The 27,267-nt window shown below is 38.9% G+C and overlaps 1 protein-coding gene across 7 annotated transcripts; it reads right to left on the bottom strand.

The window, feature by feature from the left end:
- Positions 1-9: 9 nt before the first annotated feature.
- On the bottom strand, positions 10-27,267 carry Cap1 (cyclase associated actin cytoskeleton regulatory protein 1). Of its 7 annotated transcripts, none has more exons than XM_046468458.2 (14): positions 27,133-27,267; positions 26,195-26,269; positions 12,654-12,778; positions 11,970-12,070; positions 10,112-10,189; positions 8,415-8,558; positions 8,230-8,315; positions 6,256-6,361; positions 4,584-4,761; positions 2,633-2,814; positions 2,331-2,454; positions 2,099-2,181; positions 1,629-1,772; positions 10-1,175 (listed from the first exon to the last, which is right to left on the bottom strand). In XM_046468458.2, the coding sequence occupies exons 3-14, from the start codon at positions 12,763-12,765 to the stop codon at positions 1,092-1,094; spliced, it is 1,422 nt and encodes a 473-aa protein (XP_046324414.1). In that variant the 5' UTR covers positions 12,766-12,778; positions 26,195-26,269; positions 27,133-27,267; the 3' UTR covers positions 10-1,091. The 7 variants fall into 7 exon arrangements, with proteins under 7 accessions (XP_046324414.1, XP_046324410.1, XP_046324412.1 ...); XM_046468454.2 differs by having other exon boundaries at positions 12,654-12,775; positions 27,133-27,266; XM_046468456.2 differs by having other exon boundaries at positions 27,114-27,215.

Raw genomic sequence — 27,267 nt, forward strand, 5'->3', positions numbered from 1 at the left:
GTAAATAAGCAAGTTTGGTATTAACTTTATTCTGTTTTCTGTATAACTTTAAGTACATAAAGGTTTATTTCCACAGGCCTTAGGAAATGGGTAGAAGTCACAGGACAATCTCTCCTCCCACCAAAAAAAAAAAAAGTTGCATATTTTGGTAAGTGTGTCCTAGAGGGGAAAACTGATATTAGCAATGCTGTGCAAGATTCTTACATAAATTGAGACCTAAAACCAACCTGCAGTGGAGGTTTTAGTCCTCTGCTCAGGGATCTGGACAGGAGCCCTAAGCTGTTGAGCATGACACGCAAAAGGAGGCAGCAAAGGTGGATGACAGGCACCTAGCAGGGGAGGAGGAGGAGGGCCCCATTCCTTGGAATGGCGTGATGTTTTTCTTTTAAAGTTATCTCTGTAGGAAGGTGCTGAGCAGGGATCCCAGAGAAAGAAAGGGTACAAGACCCATAGCACTGCTACTGCAGCCAGGACTGGAGAACCTACTGTCTCATGATTGAGGCAGACCCAGGATAGAATGCAGAATAAAGGAATGCTTAAAGGAAACAAAAGTTTGCTTGGAATGCTAGATGGCCAAGCCTCAGCTGTTGGTCCAATGCAACCCTTGCCTCACTTGTCAACAGTGAAAAATTAGTTTGGTTAGGAAAACTATCAGGAATCATACCAGCTTCTGCTACCTCCATGCTCATTGTTAGGAAAAAAAAAAAAAATTAACTAGTGTGCACATTCTGATCTGTTAACTCCTGGGACTGTTTTATTCCTCCCAAAGGACTGTGTGTTGGAAGAATAACCTCCAAAAGCTGAAAGCTAAATTGCACCAGTCCAGGTCTGCAGTTCCTTAAGAATGGACTGGTGGTGTGGCTACACCGATATGGAAAAGCTGCACCTTCCTGCAGAGGATCAACTGACCTGCTATCCCACCCCAAATCTTAGCCTGAGGTATATTCAGTGAAGGCAGGTAGCTGGGCTTCTCAGAGCAGAGAAGCAGTTTAAGAGCAGAAAGGTAGAGGAAATCTAGAAAAGAACCGTCTTGATAACAGATTTATCCCATGGTGTGAAGGGAGAGGGCAAAGAACCCACTGGCACTTTGCTTATCCAGCAATTTCTGTCACTGTGGTGACCAACTTCTGCCCATTCCATAGGGTCTTGAACTGCTCAGGGACTGGGAACTCATTCTGCAAATAATGAAGAGATAATAGGTTGAAATCTAGGCTAAAGAACAAGCTGGAGCTAAATCTCACACTTTTTCCATTTCTTGCTTCCACTTAACCCAGACAGCAGGGCAGGATGGAGTGACACAAACTGAAGCCACCCAGTCATGCTGTGTTATACTGTTCAGTGATCTGTAATCTTCAGACACACTGTGTGAAACAAGAAGATGAATGCTTTAATAGTGCTAGCTTCATAGGGTGCTGGGACTCTTTTTCCTACCCTGAGTTCAAGAAATAAAGGCAGAAACCACCTTCCTTTGGAGCTCCACTACATGGGACTACCTTGTTTCTGTGCACTTCTATTTGGTTTGCATTGGTGTCCAATGTCCTTTAAATAGCTTTTTTTGAGGGCAAGATGTCTTATTAAGTCCCTTCTGCTTTTATCATTATACTACTAAAAGAAATCAAGAAACTTACAAAGTCACCGCCTTCTGTAGGAATGAGGACATTCATCTCAGAAGATTTGGCACTGACTATCTCACAATCCAAAGAATTCTTGCTCAGGTAAGCATGGCAGCCATCTGTTTTGTTAATGGAAATGGTTGGCACTTTACCCATTACCTGCAGAGAAAAACAAGAGAACTGAGTCCCAGAAGGCAGGGAAAGACAATAGTAAGGTGTAGGGAAAATTTTCACTGTTTCGCGTGATTTAGCAACTACATGAAAAAGCTCTCAGGTGCACAACAGATACTAGATACTGGGGGTGGATTGGGATGGATGCTGGAAAGAGCTCCCTTGAAGCGCCAACCCTCTTCTGCTACATCCAAAGCAGCTCAGCTTACAGACTTTGTAGAATCAGATTCCTACCAAGGCAATATCTATGAGTCCACTGTCTCTTTCAATTAATACCTCAGAGACCAAAAGAAGGAGCCAAGATATCAGGTTACCTGAACTTTGACATCCCTACTATTGATTATCTCCACGATGCCCACCACGTCATCAAATACCAGACCAAGTTTCTTACAGTTATCTAGGAGAAGAAAGGAAGCAGGTCAGCAGTGTAACTTTAAAAGAAAGTTAACACATTTTTTAGAATCTTTAGGATGAGGGTAGGCAAAATGGTTCTAGCCCACTCAGGCTATACCACAGATTGTGCCCAGGACAACTACAAAGACTCACCTACTGTAATAGAGTTAATTTTGCCCTTGATTTGCAATGTCGTGTTGACACACTTGTATATGTAAGCCACCTGTTTCAGTTCTGTGTCATCAATCACCAGGTTGGAAACATTCTCCTGATTTTCCTGTTAAAGAGATACTCCAGAATTCTTATCATAAAGCACACACCAACAACAATAAGAGGTTATCCCAAACTTTTGTTCTTCCACTATAAGTCAGAACCCTGACATTCATTTGGCTGAATTCTGTTTAAACCCCCTGTCCTCACTCCTCCTTCCCCTACTCCAGGTATTTTTAACTCACCACTCTCCACTTCTTGCCCTCCAGTTCAAGGAGAGGTGGCTCCTTTGTGGCTGGTTTGGAGGATGGAATGGTTTGGGGTTTAGGTGCAGAAAATGGTTTGGGACCACTTCGTACTGGGCCACTCTGAGCCTTCAGGGCAGGGTTCTTGTGAGTCTTCATATCATCAGATACGTGTTTCAGGGCTGTAAGAACAACAGCTACCTTGTTCCTGTTCTTCCTACAAGAGCTTTGGGCTGAGCCAATTATCAACTTTTGCCATTGGAAGTTAAACTGATTGTTAGTAGAAAATTTAAAGCAAAAACTGGAGACTTTGGGATGTTTTCTTATAAGCAGTTTTGGAGAAGTACTTTTATAATTTCTCTTCTCTCCCTAGGTTAAATTACATGACTTCATTAAAAAAAAAAAAAAATGCACAGGGCTGAGGTTGTGACTCAAAGTTAGAGCACCTAGCATGCATGAGGCACTGGATTTGATCCTCAGCACCACATAAAAATAAAATAAAGATATTATGTCTACCTATAACTAAAAAATAAATATTTTTTAAAAATGTGTGTATGTATATAGTTTTAAATTAGCAATACAGGGCAGGAAACATGATAGTAAAGAAAATTTGGTAAAAGGAAAAAAAAAACCAAAAAACAAAACCCTCACCTCTAACTAACCTTCTTCCCCCAATACCAATGCCAATCATTGTGGAAAATATCCAGTATTTTTTTCTAGTCATATTGTTTTTATTTGGCCAAAACCATATACACTATTAACAAAATTGGTCCAACCAATTAATGCTTAATAAAACCTGTTAACCTATGGTTCTAAAATATATCTATGTAGGTATATATACTTTTTTAGTTGTAAATGGACACACCTTTAACTTATTTTTATACTGTGTTGAGGATCGAACCCAGTGCCTCACACATGCCAGGCAAGCGCTCTACCACTAAGCCACAACCACAGGCCTTATATATTTATATAGCTAGATATATTAATATCTATCTATATCTGTCTCTCTCTCTCTCTCTCTATATATATATATATATATTTTTTTTTTTTTTAAGAAAGAGATTCCATAATCTCCTTTAGTAGACTGACCCACACCTTACTCCTAAACATGGCCCAATCTATACTGACCCTAGAACCAATACTGGATGATGTTTTTAGTTCTACCACAGTCAATGGTTATAGTTTATTTTCTGGCAGAGGGGAGCCATCTTGTGGAGGGGCTTGTAGTTGGTGGGGAGGACAATTAGATCCAACTTCTTCAGCTGGGCTGGGTCTACTGAGCCTCATAGTGGCTCAAAGTGGTTATAAGTTTACATTTTTTTCCCCTTTAAACATTACAAGTCTTTAGGTAGAAGAAAATATAATGGTTACATAATACCCCATGAATAGGATATAGCATAGTTAACTAGCCTTTTCCCTCACTGTTGGATATTTTTATTGTCACACCATTTTTAGTTACTATTATAATACAAAACTTTTTAAAAATATTTGAGTCAATTCCCAGAAAAGGGCTGTACAATTAAGTCTTCCACCAGCTGTGTATAAGGCTTTCATATTTTATAACGTTAGGTCTAGTCCTATGAAAACTTCCCATGTGGCTAATAAGCATCCTCTGAGAAAGTTAGCTCCTGACACAGTGAAATCCCAGAGGGACCATGTGGTACTATGGAGAAAGTTCTGGTGAAAACTGCCAGTACTGTATGGTTGGCACAAGAAGCTATTCTACATATGCTGTTTAATATTTAGTCACTTTCTCATGGGGCAGAGGGCTTCCCCCAACTGATATCACCTAGTTTCAATTTCAACCTAAGTCATGTTTGCTGTCCCTATGGGCAACCTGAAGGAAAGTGACACCCAAAAAAAGTCCTTCCACATGCAGATTAGCTACAGTGTCTGGTTGGTGAGCTCTAGTCCAATTTGCTGTACCAACTGTTCTTGCCAAAGTACTCACCATGTGTGATCCTCTCCCCCTGATTAATCTGTGCAAACAGGGCTGAGCGGGAAGCAGAGTCATCAGAGCCTGAACTGGTAGGGACTGGGGGTGGAGGTGGGCCTGGTGGGGGAGGAGGAGGACCAGATCCAACAGAGGGTCCAGATGGCAATCCACTCAGTTCTTTTGCCACAGGCCCCTGGAATATAAGTATAAGTTAATAGTCATCCTCTCTCTTCCACTCTGTACCATTCCCAGTAGGGACTCAAATGTGTCCAGTGTATCTGGGCTCTTTTCTATAGCCCTGAGGCAACAATTAACATCCCTACCCCCACCACATTTGGCTTTATTCCTTCTCAACCTTTCCCAAGGATCCCACTCTCAGCTCTTATTTCTCAACCTTCACATTTTACCTTTGACCTCACCTGACTCCCAACAAAACCCATATTTCTAAAAGTCTACTTGACATCTTCCTTAGTATGGTACCAGTACCTCAGATTAACACATTTAAGACTGATTTCATCATCTCTTGCCTGCTCCCTTATCTGTACATCGTTCCCTGGTCCCTATTTCAATGAAAAGACATCCAAGCTTGACTATTTGATCTTCTTTGAGGCTTCCAACTCCCTTGACCTCATTAAATTAATCTTGAAGCTATCTTCTGCAAATGCTTTTCTAATAGCCCCCGGCATCATGACCACTTCCATGGTCTGAGAATGAGCCCATACCCCTCACTCCTATTAAAGTAATACAGATTTTTCACAAGCTTATCTGATTCTATCCATAATTACTGATTTTCACATTATATCCCATTATATACTGATTTTTCACAAACACCATGGCTGGTTTTTCACTGTGAAGAAGTTATGGTTTATTCTGTGATTTCTTTTGCAACTTTTTCTTTCTGTCTCAATCTTGCTTTTCTCTACTGTAAGGGCATCAAATATTCTTTTACCTAGTGGCCTCTTCTAGATCTTTCTGCAGCTCATCTAAAGTCAGAGCCATAGATAGGCTGGGTCATGCGCAAGGGTTCATGCTGAACCTGTACAGTGGAGACAGGAAACCCCATGCCAAGTGCAACCACCACAAGAACCCTAGTATCTATAGGTGCCTTGAGGGCTGGGATAGTGTGACTCATTCATCTGTCTCCTCCCCTCTAACACCAATTGCTCTCCGTGACCTGTTTATTAAAACTGAACAGGGGGGTAGAGCATTTGCCTAGCATGTGTGAGGCACTGGGTTTGATTCTCAACACTGCATAGAAACAAACAAAATAAAAAGGTGTTGTGCCTGTCTATGACTAAAACACACACACACACACACACACACACACACAAACAGAACTCAATATTTCTTCTTTCTGACACTTGTTTTTCTTGGTACTGGGGATTGCTGAACCCAGGGGCCTCTTACCACTGAGCTACTTCCCATAGTCACTGATTCACCCCCTCAACAAACTTTTTTAATGTGGTAAGACAGGGTTGAACTGCTGAGGCTGACCTCCAACTTATGATCCTTCTGCCTCAGCCTCCTGAATTCCTAGGATTAAAGGCTGACTGAAACTTGCTTTCTTTACTTTCTTCTCTTTTTCCCTTTCCTTTCTACTCTCCACCAAAGAAAAACTAGCATTCCTTCTCAGGCCTTCTGGTTCTACGGTCCTGGAGAAATAGAGAAGGAAGGAAGACTCACTGACCGTTTTGCTCCAGGCCAGTCCAGTGGTATGGAACTCCTTGATATAAGCCTGTAGCTCTGTCCATATACTCAAGTATGCTTTGACCCAGTCCACATGTTTCTTATCCCTAAAAGAATTAAAAAGAACTTGTGATAGGCAGTAAGTGATTCCAAAACCTCTCCTGCTTATAAGTCATATCTTCGCCTGTGGTGTTTCTTAGGCTCTGGTCAATGGTAGCTTTTCATCAATACTGGGCTTTTTAAAATATTTATTTTTGTGGTGTACTCCAGAGTAAACCCAAAGGCACTCTACCACTGAGCTACATCCCCAGAGTTTCTTTTTATTCTGAGACAGGGTCTTGCTAAGTTGCTAAAGCTAGTTTTGAACTTGTGATCCTCCTGCCTCAGCCTCCCAAGTAGCAGGAATTACAGGTGTGTACCACTGTGCCCAGCCACTAAGCTTTTTTACTTTTATTTTTATTTTTTAAAGAAAAAAGAAAAGGGGCTGGGGTTGTGGCTCAATAGTAGAGCGTTCACCTAGCACATGCGAGGCCCTCGATTCAATCCTCACCACCACATAAAAATAAATAAAATAAAGGTATTGTGTCCAACTACAACTAAAAAATAATTTTTTTAAAAAAGAGAAAAAATCCTAGCCAATATCCTAATTAGACCAAACTCAGTAGGACAGGGACACTGGATTAGATCTCCTTCCATCTCTTATAGCAGCAATATTTCTCAAAACTTTCTTAAAAGCAAAATTATTTTTTCAAAGTAGGTCTTAGCCAGAACCTAACATGTAAAACACGAAAGCAAGTATTTTGTGCATGAAGCCATGGTAGAACCAAGATTTCTGAGGCATCACTATGGAACTCAAGGACTCGAAGAAACTCACGTGTCTCATGAGACAGTGTCTTGTGTTAATATGTTCCATCCCCTCATAAACAAACAAACAAACAAATGAACAAACTTTCCTTTAGAAAATAATCAGCACTGAATTATAAAAATAGAACTGCACTATGTTTCAGGTCTTCTCTATTCCTACCTATTAGCTATAAGACTTTAAGGTAACTTAGCCCAAGACCTACTTTCCTCAACTGCAAAATAATGAGGTAAATACAAATCATTGTGATGTTCATTCCAGGTTGCTAGAGAGATCAAAGATGTGCCTGGTTTTCTGCAACACGTTTCATACAAATGAAGGCTTATTTCTTGCACAGAACAGTTACTCAACAAATGTTGGTTGACCAGTGATGGTCAGAGGTGTTTAGAAAGCTATGTAACTAAGTAATTGCTGCTTACAGTCACTCAAGTTCAAAATTAGCAATCGAGAAGCCAGTGAGGACAGGTCTGCCTGTGTGTTAAGACATAAAATAACCTTCCTAGCTTCATGCCTGCATTGGCAAGGCAGCCTTACTCTCTCATTTTACCTGACTGCATTAATAGTCATGGTATTTTCTAGCTAAGTCCTACTGAACCCCTTGCCATGGCACCAGTGAGAAATCTGTGATAGAGGAACAAAATCTTGTATAAACAGGCAAATCAAAGGACATTAGTCCACTTTACCTACAGAAAAATTTCCTAAGCTGGAAGGGTAAGAATCAGAAAACTAAAAGGGTCTCTACCAACTATGGAGGAAAAAAAAGAGATGTGAAAGCAGAAACACTTCCTGCTTGCAAATGTACCTTCAATGAACCAGTATTTAGCACGCTTTTTAGAAAGTAGCCCTGGAGCTGGGGCTGTGGCTCAGTGGTAGAATGCTTGCCTAACATGCGTGAGGCACTGGGTTCAATCCTCAGCACCACATAAAAATGAAATAAAGATATTGTGTGCCACCTACAACAAAAAAATAAAAATATTAAAAAAAAAAAAAAAGTAGTCCTGAAAATAGAGAACTGACACAGAAGCCATGGATAGCCTTAATTAACCAAAGTGCTATTCCAGGAAGTAACCAGCTGGATTTGTCCTCTACCCCTTGAGGAAAAGCTAGACTTACACATCTTTATATTCCTTAAGGACTCGGTTTGTATAAAACATGGCAGCATCAGTCATTTCTTTCACATAAGGACCAGGTTTGGGAGCCTAGAGAGAAAGAAGCAGTCAGTTATTTAGCGTTTCCAATCTTATCTTCTTCCCTCTTTGAGTGTATCCCTTTCATCTCCTGAAACTAATGCTGCTCACCATAGCCACCCAACCCAAGGCTTGGATGCTTTCACTGACAGCAGACAGGTGATTGAACAACTTGCTGCCTCTGTTCTTCTCCCGAAAAGTTATCACTTCTTGGATCTGCTCTGAGATGGGTGCCAATAGGTCAGAAAGCTTATTCTAGGAAAAGAGACAGGAAAAGGTTTAGATTAGAATCTTTCCTCAAAAGCTGTATATGTTGGTCAACTCTGATCCTGAAAGCAAGAAATCTTTATGGAATACAATGAGCACATAAATAAATATTCATCCTATCCTGATTTACATGACTAAAATACTCCTCATCATCTCACCTCTACATAAAGTTCCAAATCCTCAGGATGGGTTGTGTGGTTCTTCATGCTTAGTACCCATACTCCAGTTATACTATAAAACCACCATCATTTCAGTTACTTGTCTCTTTTCTGTCCTACTAACAGGATATATTAGTTTATGTCTGCATCTTGTGATGTTGTTTTCTTTTTCCATCTATCCAAATATTTCTCCAACCCCAGCCACACCAGCCTCCTATAATATTTACAGTTAGCAAAGTTAATTTTGGCACTTCACTATACACCAGTACAATGGACCCATGTGAGCATGTTTTTCTTTCTCATTAATTCTTCAAAGGCCAGGGGTTTTGTCTTAGTTCTCCTTTGTCATCATTATAGCCCTCAATGCATTGTTAACCATATAGCAGCTGTTGAATAGAGATGTAATGAATCAAATGTAATTAGGGGACTTGACATTTGAGCAGACAGCTCAGCAAAACAGATGGATCTTAAGTTTCAGTGTTTATCCTTCCTTCAAAGCTTCGTTTCCAAATACCTCAAATCTTAGGTCTTTATATGAATACTGTCTAACCAGGAGTCCGCAAATATTTTCTCTGAAAAAACCAGACAATAAACACTGGTTCCAAAAAACCTTCATTTACAAAAATAGGTGGTGGACTAGATTTGACCTGCAGGCTGTGGTTTGCCGCCCCTTCTACAGCAAAGAAAATGTAACAGTGTCTCAGCTGCTTGACTTATGATCAAGTGTGGGTTTAGAGAATATATTTAGATAAATAGCCATTCAGGGCAGATTAAAGACTAAACTCTAATATATTCAAATTATCTTACATTATTTTTACAAACTATGTAATGACCCATGCCAAGGTCAAGGCTTTTAATAATACAACAGTAGCAGAAAGACTGCTGGATTACCCTCCTATGCCTAGAATACTAAAAATCTTCCATTCTGAGAAACATCTCAGCTTTTTCTAATTCAATTTTTCACATCCTGCAGCATAAAATTTTGAGTTGGCGTAAAATTAAAGGGAAATTTTCCCCAATCAGTGAGTAATAAGGGGAGAAGCAGTACTTCAGATGTTTTCAGATTCCATAGAAGCTTTACTAAATCCTACCCATGATGAAGGAGGAGAACTATCTCTACAATAGTAAGTTGTATATTCAGAGAAGTGGCTAAGTCCCATGGGTAAATAAATCCTAAGCAAAATGAGAGGGAGGAAAAAAGCCAGTACAGACCAATAAATACTCAATGGCACATTCCCATGATGGCACTTTTAAGTCTGACTCTAACCCTGGGACATTGTGTGAATGTCTGGTAGGTCTTACCATGCTGTGATAACTTAGCAGAAATCTCTCAATTTGACCTAAACATAAAACCAAAACTAAACCAGCTAGTCATCAACTTACACCAGCTGGCTGCTGACACTGAGAAGCTGTAACCAGGAGAGCTCGCTCCAACTTCAAACCAGTGTGGACCATCTCTGCCTGAAGGAGAGAAGCAAAATCAGCTCTATCGATGACACATTACAACTGGAAAGATCCTGATAAGAATAACCTGAAACCTCTACTTCCATGAGGTCTGGTAGCACCCAGGACCTTCATATTGTTTTCCTCATGAATTCCAGATTCGAGAGACTGATATCAGAATCACATTTACTACTGTTCCTGCTAAAACAAATCAGGGATATGTAGCCAGATTTAGGAATGAAGATAATCAGGGCTAGCTTCAGATGAAGACAAGTTAGCCACTTCACATATGTTGTTTCTGACATGCACTGAAAAATCCCTCCTCACATCACCAAAATTAATAAAAACAAAAATCACCTTCCTCAAAAACTGGAGGTAGGAGTAAAGGCAAAGGCCCAAATGTATGCCTAAAATTTTTAAGGTATTTACTCCTTCAGGTTAAGTTATTGCTCAAATGCTAGATCATGCATACAATTAATGAAATCAACTCAGTGAGACATAACCAGTATTTTTTTTAAGTTATAGACAGACATAATCTTTCTTTAAATTTATTTTTATGTGGTGCTAAGGATCAAACCCAGTACCTCACACATGCTAGGCAAGCACTCTACCACTGAGCTACAACCCCAGCCCATAACCAGCATTTTATTAAAAGTGAAAACGAATAAAGTAAGAGAGCAGCAAACTAAATTGCAATTATTTCCAAAACAGTGAAAAAATTAAAAAATGCAATATAACTAGTCATATAACTATTATAAGCACTACTTTGTAAATACATACGTGTGTGTGTGTGTGTGTGTGTGTGTATGCCTTTATTTTATTTATTTACATGCAGTGCTGAGAATTGAACCCAGTACCTCACATATGCTGGGCAAGTACTCTACCATGAGCTTACAACCCCAGCCCAAAAACTTTTTATCTCAGTTACAAATGTTATTTCTTACTAAGGGGTCATAGTCAAAAGAATTTAAGAAACTTAAGGTTACAAAGCACTACTAAAATATAAAAGTACTACTAAAAGAAGATAATCTATTTTTTTTCTGAATTTGCATTTTTCAAAGATAAAAAGTGATGCACATTTTAAAATTCTTTCAAATGTTATAGAACTATATAAAGAAAAAAGGCAAGCTCCCCCACACCTGTGTAAGTCCAAGTTCCAGTCCTATTCCCTAGAGCTAAGACCACTGTCAACAGCTGGTATATGAGTGGCTCAGGGTTTAAGTGAGGAAGAGTCTAAAAATGGGTCATTCAGTGCATTAGTAGGAAAGTTCTGGGTTCCAAAGAGAGGCAGGATGTATATGAAGAGTGGAGTATGTGATGGTAGTGGTGATAATGTAGGAAACAGAAAGGAGGTGGTAAATAGGCAACCATCATTACTTATTTCATATTCTTGCAGTGGGTCAAGTGTGAAAATAACCCACATTAGCATAACTAATACCTAGCAAACACAGTTTTGTAAAGGCTAAGTCATGATAATGACTCCTTGGAATAAGCCATCCTAGGCCTGGTTACATAATATGTTGGGATCAGGCTGGTAGCATATTCTTCATCACAAAAATGAACAGAGTCCGATTTTATACAACAAGCAAGCTTTCTATATAAAGAAACCCACACAGAATATGTAATAAAGGCAGGATACCTAGAAAAATGAAGACTCATTTCTGTGCCTGGAATGAACTCCTTGGTGCAGGTACAGAAAAAGGAGTCAGGAGCCTCTCAAAAGGGTTCTTAAACCAAGGATAAGTGGGATGTTAAGAAAACCACCAGCCTTTAAAAGGAAAGGGCACAACATCCTTACATGTTTCTGTACGTCTCCTCCAATCTCTTTACTGATCTTCAAGTACTCTGCCACAGGACTGGCAAGCAGTGAGTCAAATGCTTGCACATATGGAACTGCTCCTGGTAAAGACAAACACACCAGGAAGAATCATTCACAATCCAAAGGATGTGCACTTTAAAGCGCACTTCCCTGTGAAAATGGGGGAGAAGGGACAAGGTAGTATAGTACACAGAATACTGGAAAGGGAGTCAGGAAACCCAGGTTCCAGTTCTAATATCACCACTAACTCTGAGCTTAATTTTCTTTATCTATAAAATGAAAATAAACAAAATGATCCTTCAAGATTCCTTTTAGCTCTAACATTCTATTTTCAATTAGTGCTTGTGCAAAATGGTTGATCTGACAATCATTTGGAGAAGAAATTTTAATATCACTTGTCATTTGACTTAAACTGGAGTCATCTGCTAAAAAAGAACTGGAAATATCACACAAGCAGGAAGTTCTTGTGTTAAAATATCTTAACCACAGGCCTCCCTGCACAAGTCACTTCCTCCCTATCTGTTCACAGCAGTAAGAATTAGAAGAAACAAACTACCTAGAATAAGTGTTTTGGGAGGTCAGCTCCAAAGAAAATTCACTATGACAGAAAAATTAAGGCCAAGACACTACTCAAGACATTCTGCTGGGCTGCAGACTTCTTACCTTTTGAAGGACTGTCTCCATATCCTAGATGCATGTCAGTGGTATGGGATACTGCCTCTAGGCGGCCTACTGCCCTCTCCAATCTTTCTACCAGATTTTGCATGTCAGCCATAATGTACCACCTGCTGAAACAAATGTCATTTGTTACTTTAATATTACATAGCACCCACAGGAGGTGACGATAATATTAAGATGGAAAAGTCGTCTAACAAATTTGCAAAATTATATAAACTTCATTAAACAAGAGAACTACTTAGAAAAAGGTATTTACTAAAGCAAATCATACTCATTCACATACTTATTGACTATTATAACACTAACAAGCATTTGCATAGATATTTAGAATTTACAAGTATGGTCATTATCTCAGTTACTTAAGACTCCCAACAATATTGAGGAATGGAAGGATAATTACTACACTCCTAAAAATAGAAAACTAAATTTTAGTGACATTAAAGGACTTGCAAAATAAAGGACTTGTCTATAGTCACACAGCTAGTAATTGGAGAAGTTAGTAGTCAACTCAAGTCTGGCTCGAGTTCAGTGTAGTTCCCCTATAACTCTCAAACCCACATAACATCCCACTACCTGCATGCAAAATGTCCCAAACCAAGATGAATGGAATATTTGCCCTACCCTCAATTACTTGTGATCTATGGGGGAGATTTAACATATACACTAACAACTATAAAGTAAATAGAAAAAAAATGCTTAACGCAATGAACTGAAAATAAAGTGCCATGGGGTTTCAGGGAAGGAAGAGGGTTTCAGCTGGAAAGATCAGATAAGGATATCATGGAGAAACTGTCATTTGAGCCAGGTTTCAAATGAGGATGGGAAGGATCTGGATATGATAAAGAAGACTGAACACATTCAAAAAAGCTTGTTATATATTTTTCACAAGTACTAACTTACCTGAATTGCCTCATTTGATGTCTCAAATCCTAAAGTAAGCAAACTCCAAAATACAAAGAATTTTATCTAACTTGTTCCTTATTATACTCTACCATCTAGATCACCACCTGACAGGTAGTAGGTGTTCATGCAGTTAGCTGGGCATGGTGGCATATGCCTGTAATCTCAACCACTGGGGAAACTAAGGCAAGAGGATTACAAATTCAAGGTCAGCCTGGGTAATTTAGTGAAACCCTGTCTCAAAATAAAATAAAAAGGGCTGGGGATGTAGCTCAGTGGTAGAATAACACTAAGATGTGTGAGGTCTTGGGATTCAGACCAGTACCACAAAAAATAATAAAAATTAAAAAGTTAATGAATCTAATAATCTAATAATGCTAAGACAAGGGTTCTTAAAGTTGTCCACACTATATACCTAAGTGTAAATAAAATGTCACCAATATACATTTACATAAAGAACTAGAATCCTTGAGTGATCTTATAAAAATCAGTCAGTAAAATTTCAATTAAAGGGGCTAGAGTTGTAGCTCAGTGGTAGAGTGTTTGCTCCTCATGTATGAGACCCTGGGATCGAGCCTCAGCACCACATAAAAAAACAAATAAACAAAAACAAAGATATTTTTTAAAAATTTCAATTAAAGCCTTGACTTTGGAAGATCCTTCATTAATTAATTTAGGTAATTAAACTTGAAAGACTTTAACTCCTTTGGAAGATGTCTAAAATGACCACAGCAATTATGATTCACCCCAAAATGATGACATGCCAGAATATCTCAACACACTGTCCTCACTGTGAAAAAGATCAGCAGCTCACAAGACAATATAATCCCTGTCCATTCTTTTCTGTGTATAGGCCCTGGTCTCTCTGTGTCTAGTCACTTGTCAGAGAATCCTGTCTGAAAGACTCCCAAAGGCTAGTACATGCCTGTAATACCAACTACTTGGGAGGCTAAGGAAAGTGCATCACCAACTTTAAGGCCAAGCTGAGCAACTTAGACCATATCGCAAAATAAAAAATGAAAAGGGCTCAGTGATAGAGAGCCCCTGTTCAATCCCCAATACCACAATAAACAGAGAAAGGATACCAAAGGAAAAAAATGACAAAGAGAACCAAATCAGTCTCCATTCCCTGGCCTGGAGAAAAAGCAGAAACTTCCAGATCTACACTCTATTCACAGATAGAAAAACTAGAAGCAGCCAATATACTCTCCCTTATGTTACACTATTGACCAATATCCAAAGTGGGTATTGGCCAAGGACAAACTGAGACATAATCCACACTTTATAAACCTAGAGGAGCTGGGTGTGGTGACAGATGCCTGTAATCCCAGCAGCTCAGAAGCTTGAGGCAGGAGGATCACAAGTTCCAAGGCAGCCTCAGCAATTACCAAGGCCTTAAGAAACTTAGTGAGATCCTGCCTCATAAATAAATAAATAAATAAACAAACAAGTGCTGGGGATGTTGCTCAGTGGTTAGGCACCCCTGGCTGAGTTCAATCTCCAGTACCAAAAAACTGTATTTAAAAAAAAAAAAAAATCTAGGAGATAAGGCAAGGAAAACAATGAACTCCCAAGCTACCTTCCATGAATAGATATTACCCAGTTATATTATAAAACATATTCTTCATATACAATGGACACTACAAGTTGAGACTAGTGTTAACATGAAGACAGGAGTACAAGATGTGTAGGTTTGTACAAGCTGCCAGGGTTGTGAACAACGACCAATCTCAAAAGTTTAATAATACACCTCCAGGGGATTTTGGTTCCCTTTTTTTTTTATATTTAACTTGTACTATACAGGCTATATTTCTGCTGAGTTAAGAAGCATGAAAAAGAGACAATACAGCTACCACTTATAGCTAATCTCATTCTACCATTAATCAAACACAGAGGAAAAGTACTTGTTTTTTTTGTTTTGGTGGGGGAAGGGTGAGATTTGATATGTTATGGGAAAGAATGTCCTGAATTAAAGGGACCAAAACACACACCTTTTCTCACTCTCTAAAAACATTCACACTCTTTAGGTGGTCATGTGCACTCCTTGTAGTCTTCAGCTACTATTGTTGAAGTCTAACTAAGACACTTAGCTCATTTGCCAATGGTACCACCGCAACCACCTATAATTATAGATGCCTGGAGCAGCATATCCATCTTGGGCCATTCTTCTGTGATTCAGAATCTTGTATCCAGCACATCTTTACACAGATGTTCCAAAGGCAACTCAAACTGAAATATCCAAAACAAAACCCTAAAATTGCTCTCCTACCCCTGACTCTCACAGTCTCTACAATCCAACATTATCAGCAATTATTTGAATAACCAAGATGGTAACTAGGGAAGTAGGAGAGAAACAGTGAACAAGAATTGTCCTTTTTTTGTTGTGGGGGTGGGGTGTTACTGGGAAGTGAACCCAGGAGTGTTTTACTACTGTGCTATATCCCAGACTTTTTTTTTTTTTTTGGAGACCCTTTCCCCCTAAATTGCTAAAGGGTCTCACCAAGTTGCCCAGGCTGGCCTCGAATCTGTAATCTTCCTGCATTAGCATAACAAATTGCTGGGATTACAGGCATACACCACTATGTATGGACAAAAGCAGTCTTTAGAGAAGGCAGATAGGAAAAAAAGAAGTAGTAGTCAGATAGATTGGGGGTTTGAATTTAACTCACCTCGCTCTGAACTGTTAATTGAACTTCCTGAGCTTCAGTTTCCTTATTTACATAATGGGGATAACAATCCACAAAATACAGAGAGTTACAGAGAGAATAGTCCTCGAAAATAGTAAAAATTCCATAAATGTTAACTAAATTGTCTTCTTCCTTATTCCCCACAGCTAATCAGTCATCAAAATTCATAGGCTTGGGGGCTAGGGTTGTGGCTTGATGGTAGAGTGCTTGCCGAGCATACATGAGGGGCTGGGTTCAATCCCCGCCACCAATAAAAATAGAAAAAATAAAATAAAATAAAATACAGGTATTGTGTCCATCTACCAAAAAAAAAAAAAAAAAAAAGATCTATTTTGCATTTCTAACTAATAGAGGTAACTTGCTCCATTCTAATTAAAAAAAAAAAAGTTGTCATCAAGACTTTGCACAGATTATTGCAGTAACTTCCTAGCTAGTCTCCCCTAATTCTAATAATATACCTTTTCTTCATCCATTCTCCATATTATAGCCAGAATGATCCATCTCACATGCAAATGTAAATAAAGATATTCTTTAATATCATTCAAAACTCCCCATAGATTTCATGGTGAAGTTCAAACAAGGGTTTCCATAATCTAGTCCTGCTTTATCTCCTTTTACTCCATGGTTTTATCTCATTACACCTTTCTTCAGCACAAACACAGCAATTCAGGACCTACTTGCATTTTCTAAAGTCGTGCTTTCTCTCACTTCTTTTTATGCTATCCTATCTGCTTGGCTGCTTTCCCTCTGCAATCTACCCCTTCTCTGGAACTTCTGTTGTCCTTTAAGTCTAAGGTAAGGTATCACCTCCCTACAAAGCACTTCCAGCATGTGCTTCTATGACATTGTGTACTTTTCTCTAACAGAGAACATTTAAAATAATTTAACAGTAAGCGATTAGCTTCCCCAGGATAGGGACCAGATTTTGCCTTTGTAATTCCAGAACTATAAATGTAGTAGGCATTAAAAATATAACAGATCAATAGGAGTTTTTGGTAGATGTAGAGATGAATGAATTAAGGCCCATATCCACTCTCCCCTCAATACAAGTCTGGCTATCTCTTCTTCCTGTCAAGTCTGTGAAGTGTTTCCCCTTACTCCCTCTTCTTATTTTGTAATTCTTTTTGTCTACCTGCCCTTTGGGGTGGGGAGCAGTCCTATAGATAGAACCTGGGCCTTATACAGGCTAAGAAAGCAATCTACCACTGAGCCAAACTCCCAACCCCACCTACCTGCTTTTGCAGAACCCTATAAACACTTCCATCTTTCAAATAAATGATGTTTTCTAAGGCACAAATCACACTGATATAGAGGTCTTCAACTAAGTACCATAAGAAAAATAACGCTATTTATTAGAATATTAATTAGAAACTGATCCCACACAGTTATGCTCTACATCATCAATCTGTGGTTTCTTGAGACTTAAATAATTTTGTCAGGTGTGTTATATAGATATTATTCCCCATTTTTAGAATGAAAAAACTGACATTTACAGAAATTTAAAAGCTTACTAGAGGGGCTGAGGTTGTGGCTTGGTGGTAGAGCATTTGCCTAGCATATGTGAGGCACTGGATTCGATCCTTAGCACCACATTAAAAAAAAAAAAAAAAAAAAAAAAAAAGGAACTGTTGTCCATCTACAACTAAAAATATTATTTAAAAAAAAAAAAGCTTACCAGAGAGCAAATAACCAATAAGCAGAGAACCTAGGCCTTGTGCACAAATATTCGGAAGGGTCTGAGGCTCTGTCATTCTATAATGGCTTTTAAAGGACTTATGTGATTCATCAGAGCATCCATCCCCTACTGTTTCTTGGGAATATCACTGTGGGTTCAAGACCTCTTTATGGTGTCATTAGTTACATTATTAGCAACTTTAAATTTCTCTGCTTTCAATTTTCTCCATGGAGGCCAATATTTTTTTCAATCACTTTCAGGATAGATGACATATTTGGAAAGCAGATATTTAAAATAAGACTTCTCCCAAAGGATAACTGTCAGAGCAGAAAACCAGTTCTGCCTAACTTTGTTCCTTGCCATTTATTTCTAAATGGTAATAGCCAAGAACTATAAGTAAACATACACAAGTTAAAGTAAAACTAGAATTTAGGAAATGAAGATCTGAATTTCAACCAGCCACATATTAATTGTGAAACTTGGGGGCAGTCGTTTCATATATTATAATCCTCACCTGGCACAGAGTTTTGTGGGGGAAAAAAAAAATCAAAGAACTTGATTTCCTAGCTGAGAATAATCACCTTGGAAGTCTTAAAATGAAACTCAAATGTAAAATGTTAGCACTGCATACTATGTACTACAATACAAGTTCCAGAAAGACAGGAACTTATCCATTCTCCCGCCAGTTCCACCCTATCTCCCAGCACCTAGAACAACCAAGTACGTACAAGATGCTCATAAAATCAAAGTGTGTTGTGACTGCTGCAGAAGAAACAGTCCCTACAGTTCAGATGCTTTTATTTTTGAGAAGGCCAACAAAATGGAATGCGAATAAGATGCTGAATGCTATATTTTTAAAAGTTCTGTTAGAGATTATCTAACTTCAGATAGATAAGGGAAAGTAAAATATCAGAATACTGAAGATTTTTCTTTGCAGAATGTTGTTGCTATGGTTCTGAATTACATGGTATAAATGAATATATGCTCTCAGCGTTCTGAAGAAATGAATGAAGACTGGAGGCGGTTAAGTTTTAGAAGGGAAGTGGGGTGTCTTAATAAAAAGGCAAGAGGAAAAAAGGGAAAGATTCTGCTGCTAACATTTGCCTAGCATGTGTTAATAAGCCCTGGGTTCAATCTCCAATACAAAAAGAAACAAAAAAAAATAAAGACATTTCAGTGAAAATCAAAGTAAAAAGACTAAGCAAACCAGATACAGAAAATAGGAGAAGCATGTACAGAAAGATTAATCTGTCAAGATCATGGAGTATCATGGGAAATAAGAATAAATATGCAAGCTGGGTCAAATTGTGGAAAACACTAAAACACAGGTAGTATTTAGATCTAATGTTGTGATAAATATGACATTATCTTTTGAGTGAAGGGCTATTGATAAAAACTAAGTATTTACAAGTACACTGAGTTGGCACTGTGGTACCTGCCAGTAATCTCCATGACTTGGGAGACGGAGGCAGGAAGATTTCATGTTTCAGCCCAGCTAGACAACTAAGCAAAATCTATCTCAAAAGAAAAAAGAAAAAAAAAGGACTGGGGATATAGCTCAGTGGTAAAGTACCCTTGGGTTTAATACCAAGGACTTAAAAACAAATCATCCAGCAAATAAGCACTATTTGATATACAAAATGGAATTTGGAGAAAAGTGAAAATGTTAGGACCTGGAAGTTTAGGCTAAAAGCTATTATTCATCTAGCTATAAAATAAGAAGGCTACTAGAAAACATTTGGTTCTAACCAGATACTGAAACTAAATGAAAAGAATTAACCCACGAATAATTACCTTTAGGCAAATAAGGAACCAGCACCTGAATTAAATGTGTGTGGACTATGAAAGAAGAGTAAAATAATTTCCCTGCCTTCAGGGGAGTCTAGCAGAAGAGAAAAAGCTTCCTTCAATTGAATTATCATTTCTCAGGATTAGCAGCATTTCTAGAAATCATAAAAGCACCATCTGATGGTAGAACAGTCCTTTCAAAATTCTAAGCAATTAGTTTGGCAACCTCTGATCAAACACCTTCAGTGATGGAGAACCTGAAACTTCTGAGACAGCCCATTCTATTAAGCAACTCAAAAGTATCAAAAAATTCTTCCTTATATGGATGCAAATCTGCCTCCCTGCAACTTCCACCCACTGATCTTGGTCGGCCCTTGGAGGTCACACAAAACAAGTGTGAATTAAACAGAGAAAAGTCTTAAACTGTGTGGTACTGACTGAAAACACAGTGGCATTCAGAGAAGGGAGGTAAAGATGACCCCAGAGTTGTACATATGGGGGGCCTTAAGAGAATGATGACATTATAGGCAGAAACTCGTTCTAGCATTTTCTATTAAAGAAAAGAAGATGGGGTCAGTTTGGGATATGCTGAGTTTGAAGTGAAAAGGAAGTTTCTAAGTGAACATGTCCAGTATTTAGAAATAAAGCCTGGAAAAGGATCAAGCCTGGAGATGATGTTTGCAAATCACTGACAAAGAAATGTCATGAGATCATGAGAATGAATAGCACACAGAATAAAAAGAAACTGAGCTTGATTCTCCAGCAATTTCTTTGGTGCTTTGAAACCAAGACAAAACAGAAATGGCAAGAGATTCTTATCAAAGTTGCTTCTCTTTCATTATTCTAACAATTCAATATAATTCCTTCTGGCTATTCCAGAAGTAGAACCAGGCTTCTCCTGTAGTTCTGTCACATCTCAACAGGTGATTAAGCCAGAAGTAAGAATTTCTATCTTGGTAGGTAACTACTATGTTAAAATATTTCCTATTTTGCCCCATAGATGTTCTTCTAAGTTATCACTCAAATAAAATTAAAAAGCAAAAATACAAGTCAGCCTATATACATACTATGGTAGCCCAACTGATCTGCTTCAAAATGCTTTTCTTAGCCTTGTAATCCTGTTCCTGAGACTTTATGCTAAGAAAATAAATCCTACCTGAGACTTTATCTTTTTTTCCCCCCCTTAGGGCTGAGGACCAAACCCAGGGCCTTGTGCGTGCTAGGCAAGCGCTCTGACACTGAGCTAAATCCCCAACCCCCTGAGACTTTATCTTAAGTAAACCCTAATGAGGAAAAGTGATGGGCAGGAAGATGTTCACTGCAATGTTAGACATCTAACTATAGTTATATGTATCTTAGACTTCTAATTATGGGGAAATAGTTAAATGCACAGTGGAAAAAAAAATGTGACGAGATCATAAAATTTACAGTATTTGTCACATTAGGGTGATGGGGTCTTCAAAAATTTCCCCCTTTGTTTTCCAAATTTTAACAGAGAAACGTAACTTTTATATAACAAAAAAAAATTTCTATGTGGATATCTCTTCTAAGCTACCACTAAACTATATATTAGTTAGTTCTACTCCTAACAATATAGAAATTCTTACCACTAGGCTCCAACATATCACAAGTAAAACCTAAACATGCTAATAGGAGATACTTTCTGGCTGGTTTAACCCAGAAACCAAAGGACACCACTTTGCTCCAGTAAAGATGTCATCTAAATCTAACCCAAATCATGAGCCACTGTTTTTCCCTAAGCATTTGGTTTCGCTGATGAAATCAATGACATTTAGTGCCTGAGTTACTGCCACCTGAGGTTTAGATTAAAAGAAAAAGAAAGGCCTATCTTCTAGGGAGGGAAGGAATCCAACCCAGTATCAGTGTTTGTCTCCTGTTCCCTCCTTACACACAGTCCTCTATCTGAAACTTCAGGAGTAAGCAAAATGAGTAACAGTGTACAAGCTTAAGTCAGACTTAGAAACTAGCTGTTTCTATGGTTTAAGGCAAACCTACCTTCATGTGGTCATTGGCTCCATTCTCCCTTACATTCAAAGAATATTTTAAGACTAACTGCATTGAGTACTTAGCAGGCCCTTTCATCTTATACATATTTTCCACTGTAGAACAACTGCATTGGCTGATTTCATCCTGAATTATTTTACTAAAACAGCATTTCATAGGGCTGGGATTGTGGCTCAGCAGTGAAGCCTAGCACGTGCAATGCCCTGGGTTCAATACTCAGCGCCATATAAAAATAAATAAATAAAGGTATTGTGTCCAACAACTTCTAAAAAATAAATAAATAAATGTTAAAAAACAAAAACAAAAAACCCATAGCATTTTCTACTCCCACATGTAAATATACGGTTAAGGATATTTATCCTCAGCCATGATTCAACAACAACTAAATATATGAAAAGACCTGTAATTGTTAAGTCAATAATGAACAATACACGAGTTTTTTAATGATCTATGGAGGAAACAACAACAAAAGCAAACAAATCCCTACCCCCAAACCAAAACCTCAAACAAAAATAGCAAGCCCATTCCTTGTATTACCAGACTTGTGCGCCAAACTTTTCCATTTCAACTATTTTCCGGCCAAATGGAAAAGTCTGGCACAAATGTGTGGTAATACAAGGCAAACGGAGCTGCAAATGTAGCTGAAGAATATTTTTAGAGCAGTAGTTGTTTTTATTAGGTTTACATGATAGTATATCAAGAAGAAATAGTTTCATTGTGAAGGCTATAACTGCATTAACAATACTACAATAATTTCATCGATCAAAAGAGGTGAACACCAACTCTATAAATCATAAGCAACTTAAATAAACATAATCCCTGCCCAATGAAACTAAGCAGGTTAAACAAAGGCAATACGAACATGAACAAAATGGAAATTTATATATCCACAATACAGAGGAAAGGGAAATCTGATGACTTGAACTGACAACACAAAGCTTACTTCTAGTGCAAATCAGTGGCATTTCTCTATTAAGACAAGATCACACCGAAAATGGGGGGAAGGGGCCAAGTTCTTTGAGGACCACCCAGGAATTCCTTGAAGGCCCAATAATTTCTGGATGCCTCAATGAAAACAAATAACTGATTCATTCTAGAGTACTGAGTGTTTAATCTGTACATTGTGCTAAGTACAGCCATGGAGCCTGTCCTCAGAGAATTTAGCTGGGGAGATAAGACATTGCACAATTATTGCCAGGTCAGTAGTAAACTACTTGCTAATGCAGTAGTTCTCAAATAGGGGTAATTCTGTCCTCCAGGAGGTATTTGGCAAGGTGTGAAGACATTTTTGGTTGCTGCAACTGAGGAAGTGCTACAAGCATTCAATGGGCAGAGGTGAGGGCTGCTGCTAAACATCCTACAATGCATACGACAACACCACAACAAAGAGTTATCCTGCCCAATATATCAACTATGCCTAGACTGAGAAACCCTATTCTGATATAAAGGAACTGCCAATGAGAAGTGCAAACGACTCAAATAAAAAGCCAATCTAAATTAGAAAGTCAATCTGAAATCCCAGCTACTCAGGAAGCTGAGACAGCAGGATCTCAAGTTTGAGGCCAACCTGGGCAGTACAGCAATAACCTGTTTTAAAATTTAAAAAACCAAAAGGTCTGGTTTATAGCTCAGTAGTAGAGCTAGTAGAGCTGTCTGTGCCACCCAATAAAAATTTAGATAAGGATCTGGGTAAAACTGAGGATATAGTGCAGTGGTAAAGCTCTTCCCTGACATACACAAGAAGCTAGGTTTGATGCCCAGTACCCCCCCAACACACACACACACAAAAAAACTGATTGTGGAGAACTTTTAAGTAAGATAAAGGAGTTTAAACATGACTTTTTGAGAACACAAAGCTAGCGAAAATAATATTTAAATTATTCTAAAGAACTGATAAGAGATTAATTATAGTAGAGAAAAGATCAGGTATGAAAGCCAGGTCAGTAGTAAACAAAGAAAATGATGATGACATTTCAAAAGAATAATCACTAGGACTGAGTAAGATACAGGTTAAGGATACTTAAATTTCAAACCAGAGGGTTCAACTTCCAATAACACTTTACATTTGGTTGTTCTAAACAAAATGATCTCAGAAAACCAAAAGGAGGAAGTCACTTTTTATTAATTTTTTTTTTTTTATTTTGTTTTTTGAGTTGAAATCTTGTTAGTCTTGCCCAGGCTGGTCTCAAACTCCTGGGCTCAAGTGATCCTCCTGCCTCAGCCTTCAGAGTAGCTGGGACCTCAGGCATGTACCCCCATTCCTGATTCATGAAGTCACTTTTTAAGGGCTCAGATTCTAGTTAAAATCATAATTATAACTAAACAAATAAATGACCAAGAAAAGGGTAAGAAGAAAAGATCAACCCTCAGGCTGGAAACAAAACATTTTACAAACTTAATAGCTAACCTACTCTAAACAAAAATAGACTTACAATACCCAACTTCCGATTTGCCTGGCAGGCTGTACTTTATAAGGTACTTTCATTGCTATCATTTTATTTCAACCCCTTGGAGATGTCAATTACGCCCATATGATGAAGGTGGGAAATGCCTAAAGAAATTTCTTTTATGTTGGACTATGGCTGTCCAATTACAGAATAATCCAAGCAAATTAGCTGTCAATTACAGAATAAATCCAAACAAGGAGCTAGGTGTAGTAATACACACCTGTAATCCCAGTGGCTCGGGAGGCTGAGGCAGGAGGATGAAGAGTTCAAAGCCAGCCTCAGCAATTTAATGAGGCCCTAAACAACTCAGTGAGACCCTGTCTCTAAATAAAATCTAAAAACAGGCTGGGGATGTGGCTTAGTGGTTAAGTACCCTGGGTTCAATCCCCAGAACAAAAAAAAAAAAAAGAGAGAGAGGAAAAAAAAGAAATCCAAACAAGGCATCAAAACCCTCACAACCTGGCAGATGAACCCCATCCCACCTCCCCAGTTTCTGCCAAACTCCAGACTCCGGTATTACTGAATAAAATAGGCTCTTTCCTGCTTCACACCTTTGCTCTTGCTGTTTGCTCTAGCTGGGAAACCTTATTGGACATCTTTGCCTAGATATGCTACAAACACCTCCAACTGAGCAAGTCCAAAATTTATTTTTTATGTGCTACTTCCCTAATTTACCACTCTCCCAATGTACCTCTTATATCCCCTATTTGAATACTACTCAGCTTTTTAGGCCAGAAAACCAGGCAATTGTCCAGACTGTTCCTACTTCTTCATTACCATAATCAGCCTCCAATCCCTGGTTTTCATTTTCTTAACATTTCTCAAATATGATCCCTCTTGTCCATTTCCACTTCCCTTCTTAGTTCAGGCCATGACTACAGCAACAGCTTCCAAACACTTCTACTTCTCCAGTGTCTGGTTCCTTTCCACTCAAGATAGTGTATTTTCTAAAACAAATCTGATCACATCTTTTTCCCACATAAAGCCCATCAAAGTGGGGGCTGGGGTTGTGGCTCAGTGGTAGAGTACTTGTCTAGCATGTGCAAGGCACTGGGTTTGATTCTCTGCACCACATATAAATAAGTAAATAAAGGTCCATGAACAACTAATAAAAATATTTTTTAAGAAAACCATCAAAGCATTCCCATAACTTCTGGCGCAAAATCCAAATTCCTCAGCATGAAGTCCTCCATAGTTGACTCCATCACTTATTACTTCCTCCACTTCTCCAAGCATTTATGGAATTCCAGTCACACTGAATTAGTCAGTCTTTCACAAGTCCAGGTCTCCATGTCCTTGCACATGCAGTTCTCTTTACCTGGAAATACCTTTCCCAGATCACTATATGGTTAAAAAAAAAAAAAAAATCTTATTTATCCTCCCATTCCTACCTGGAAGCCTGGAAATCTGGTTTAGGTATTTCTCCTCTATGTTCTCATAGCCTTGTATACATTACAGTACATACAGTAAGCTATCTTTGATTTACTTGCCTATTTCCTCCTGTTCTGTAAACTTCATGAGAACAAGTATATTCTTAGCCACAAGGGTTAAATGCCTCATTTAATATGTACTTCACACCTTTAAAAGTCCATAAATAATGAAAGTGTCAGGCTACCCCTAGATTTTCATTTAGGGATCCTTACAAAGAGCTCAAATTTACATAGTTCTGAAAATAACCTCTGTATAAAATGTCCTCATCTCCTCTTCATTATTCTATTCATCGTTCAAATTTTTTTCTGAACCCCTTGTTACATAATTCCATAGCACCCTGTTCTTCCTAACACTCAACACATTTATACTTATTTCTGAAAGGTTTCTGCAAACACTGTTAGTCCATGAAGGCAGGGACTAGCTTGTTTTGTTTCAAAGCAGCATTCACTGAATCCGGGAGAAGGCTGGTACAGAATAAAGATAATGTTATACTCTGAGTTTAATCCTGGGAGGTGAGCAGAGACCACTTAAAAATAAGCAAAATGAGACATAAAGAAGTTAAATAAAGCCAACCGTAATATCTACTCCGGAGACTTGAGGCAAGCGGATCAAAAGTTCCAGGCCACCCTGGGCTACTTGGCGGAGATCCTGTCTCAAAATGAAAAATAGAAAAGGTTGGAGGTTTAACTCAGTGGTACAGCATCCCTGGGTTGAATCCCCAGTATGGGGAGCGAGGGCAGTTAAATAAGGCATCTGTAACTATAGATTCTCAGTAATGGGGCCACACCAACACCTGATTTTAGTTCCGAAAGTACACAACCCCGCCAATAAAGTTGGCTTGGCTTTTCGGAGTTAAGAGCAGCAATCTCGGAGTAAAGAGATGCTATCTGCAAGCAAAGGCAGGACTTGCCTCTTTTAAAAACTTCCCACGTATCTCAAACAGCTAAATGTATTAAAAAAAAAAAAAAAAAAAAAGTTCCACGCATCAAGAGGCCTTTAACCAACAGCTGCCCGGACCGGAAGACTACTCCAAGTAAAGAGGCATATCAAGGTAATGAACGTCGGAAGGATCTGGTACTGGTTATCTATGAAAACAAAGTAATAATTCCGATTCTCTTCCTCATTCTATACATGATCATAAACCAACTGCTTCCCGTTTTCGGGGATCAATTTACCCATCCGTGAGATGGGAGCGAGTCGGGGGAAAGGGAAGACTCTAAGGTCTCGGAGATTCCTTTCAGTTAGGGCACGTTAGGAATGAGGTCTCCGCTGAGGCTGACCTAAAGCGCTGTGAAATCGAATGGAGGGGCCTCTCCAGGACCGCCCGGCTCAGCAGGTCACCCCGGCCCCACCTCAAGAGACCGCACCCAGGAGTCCGAGTCAGCCTGAGGGCCTCACCCCAGACCCTTCAGCAGGGATCGGCCACTAACAATGCCAGGAACCGGTGGGCCCCGGAAAGAACCCCAGTCCCTACCCAGCCGCGTACCCTCACCTTAAGAGTTCTGCCTCACCTCGGAACTCCGCTCAGCCGCTCTCCACTTCCGGCAAGAACCGCCCAGCAATCTTCGCGCGCCCCACTTCCGGGCCCTCACTGGGCGCGGCACTCCCACCGGAAATGAACCTCAGATTGAACCGCTAGGCTGGAC

Source organism: Marmota monax, unplaced genomic scaffold (genome assembly GCF_021218885.2).
Source record: "Marmota monax isolate L192 unplaced genomic scaffold, Marmota_monax_Labrador192_F-V1.1 WCK01_AAM20220418_F8-fsc00008, whole genome shotgun sequence".
Lineage (NCBI taxonomy): Eukaryota > Metazoa > Chordata > Mammalia > Rodentia > Sciuridae > Marmota > Marmota monax.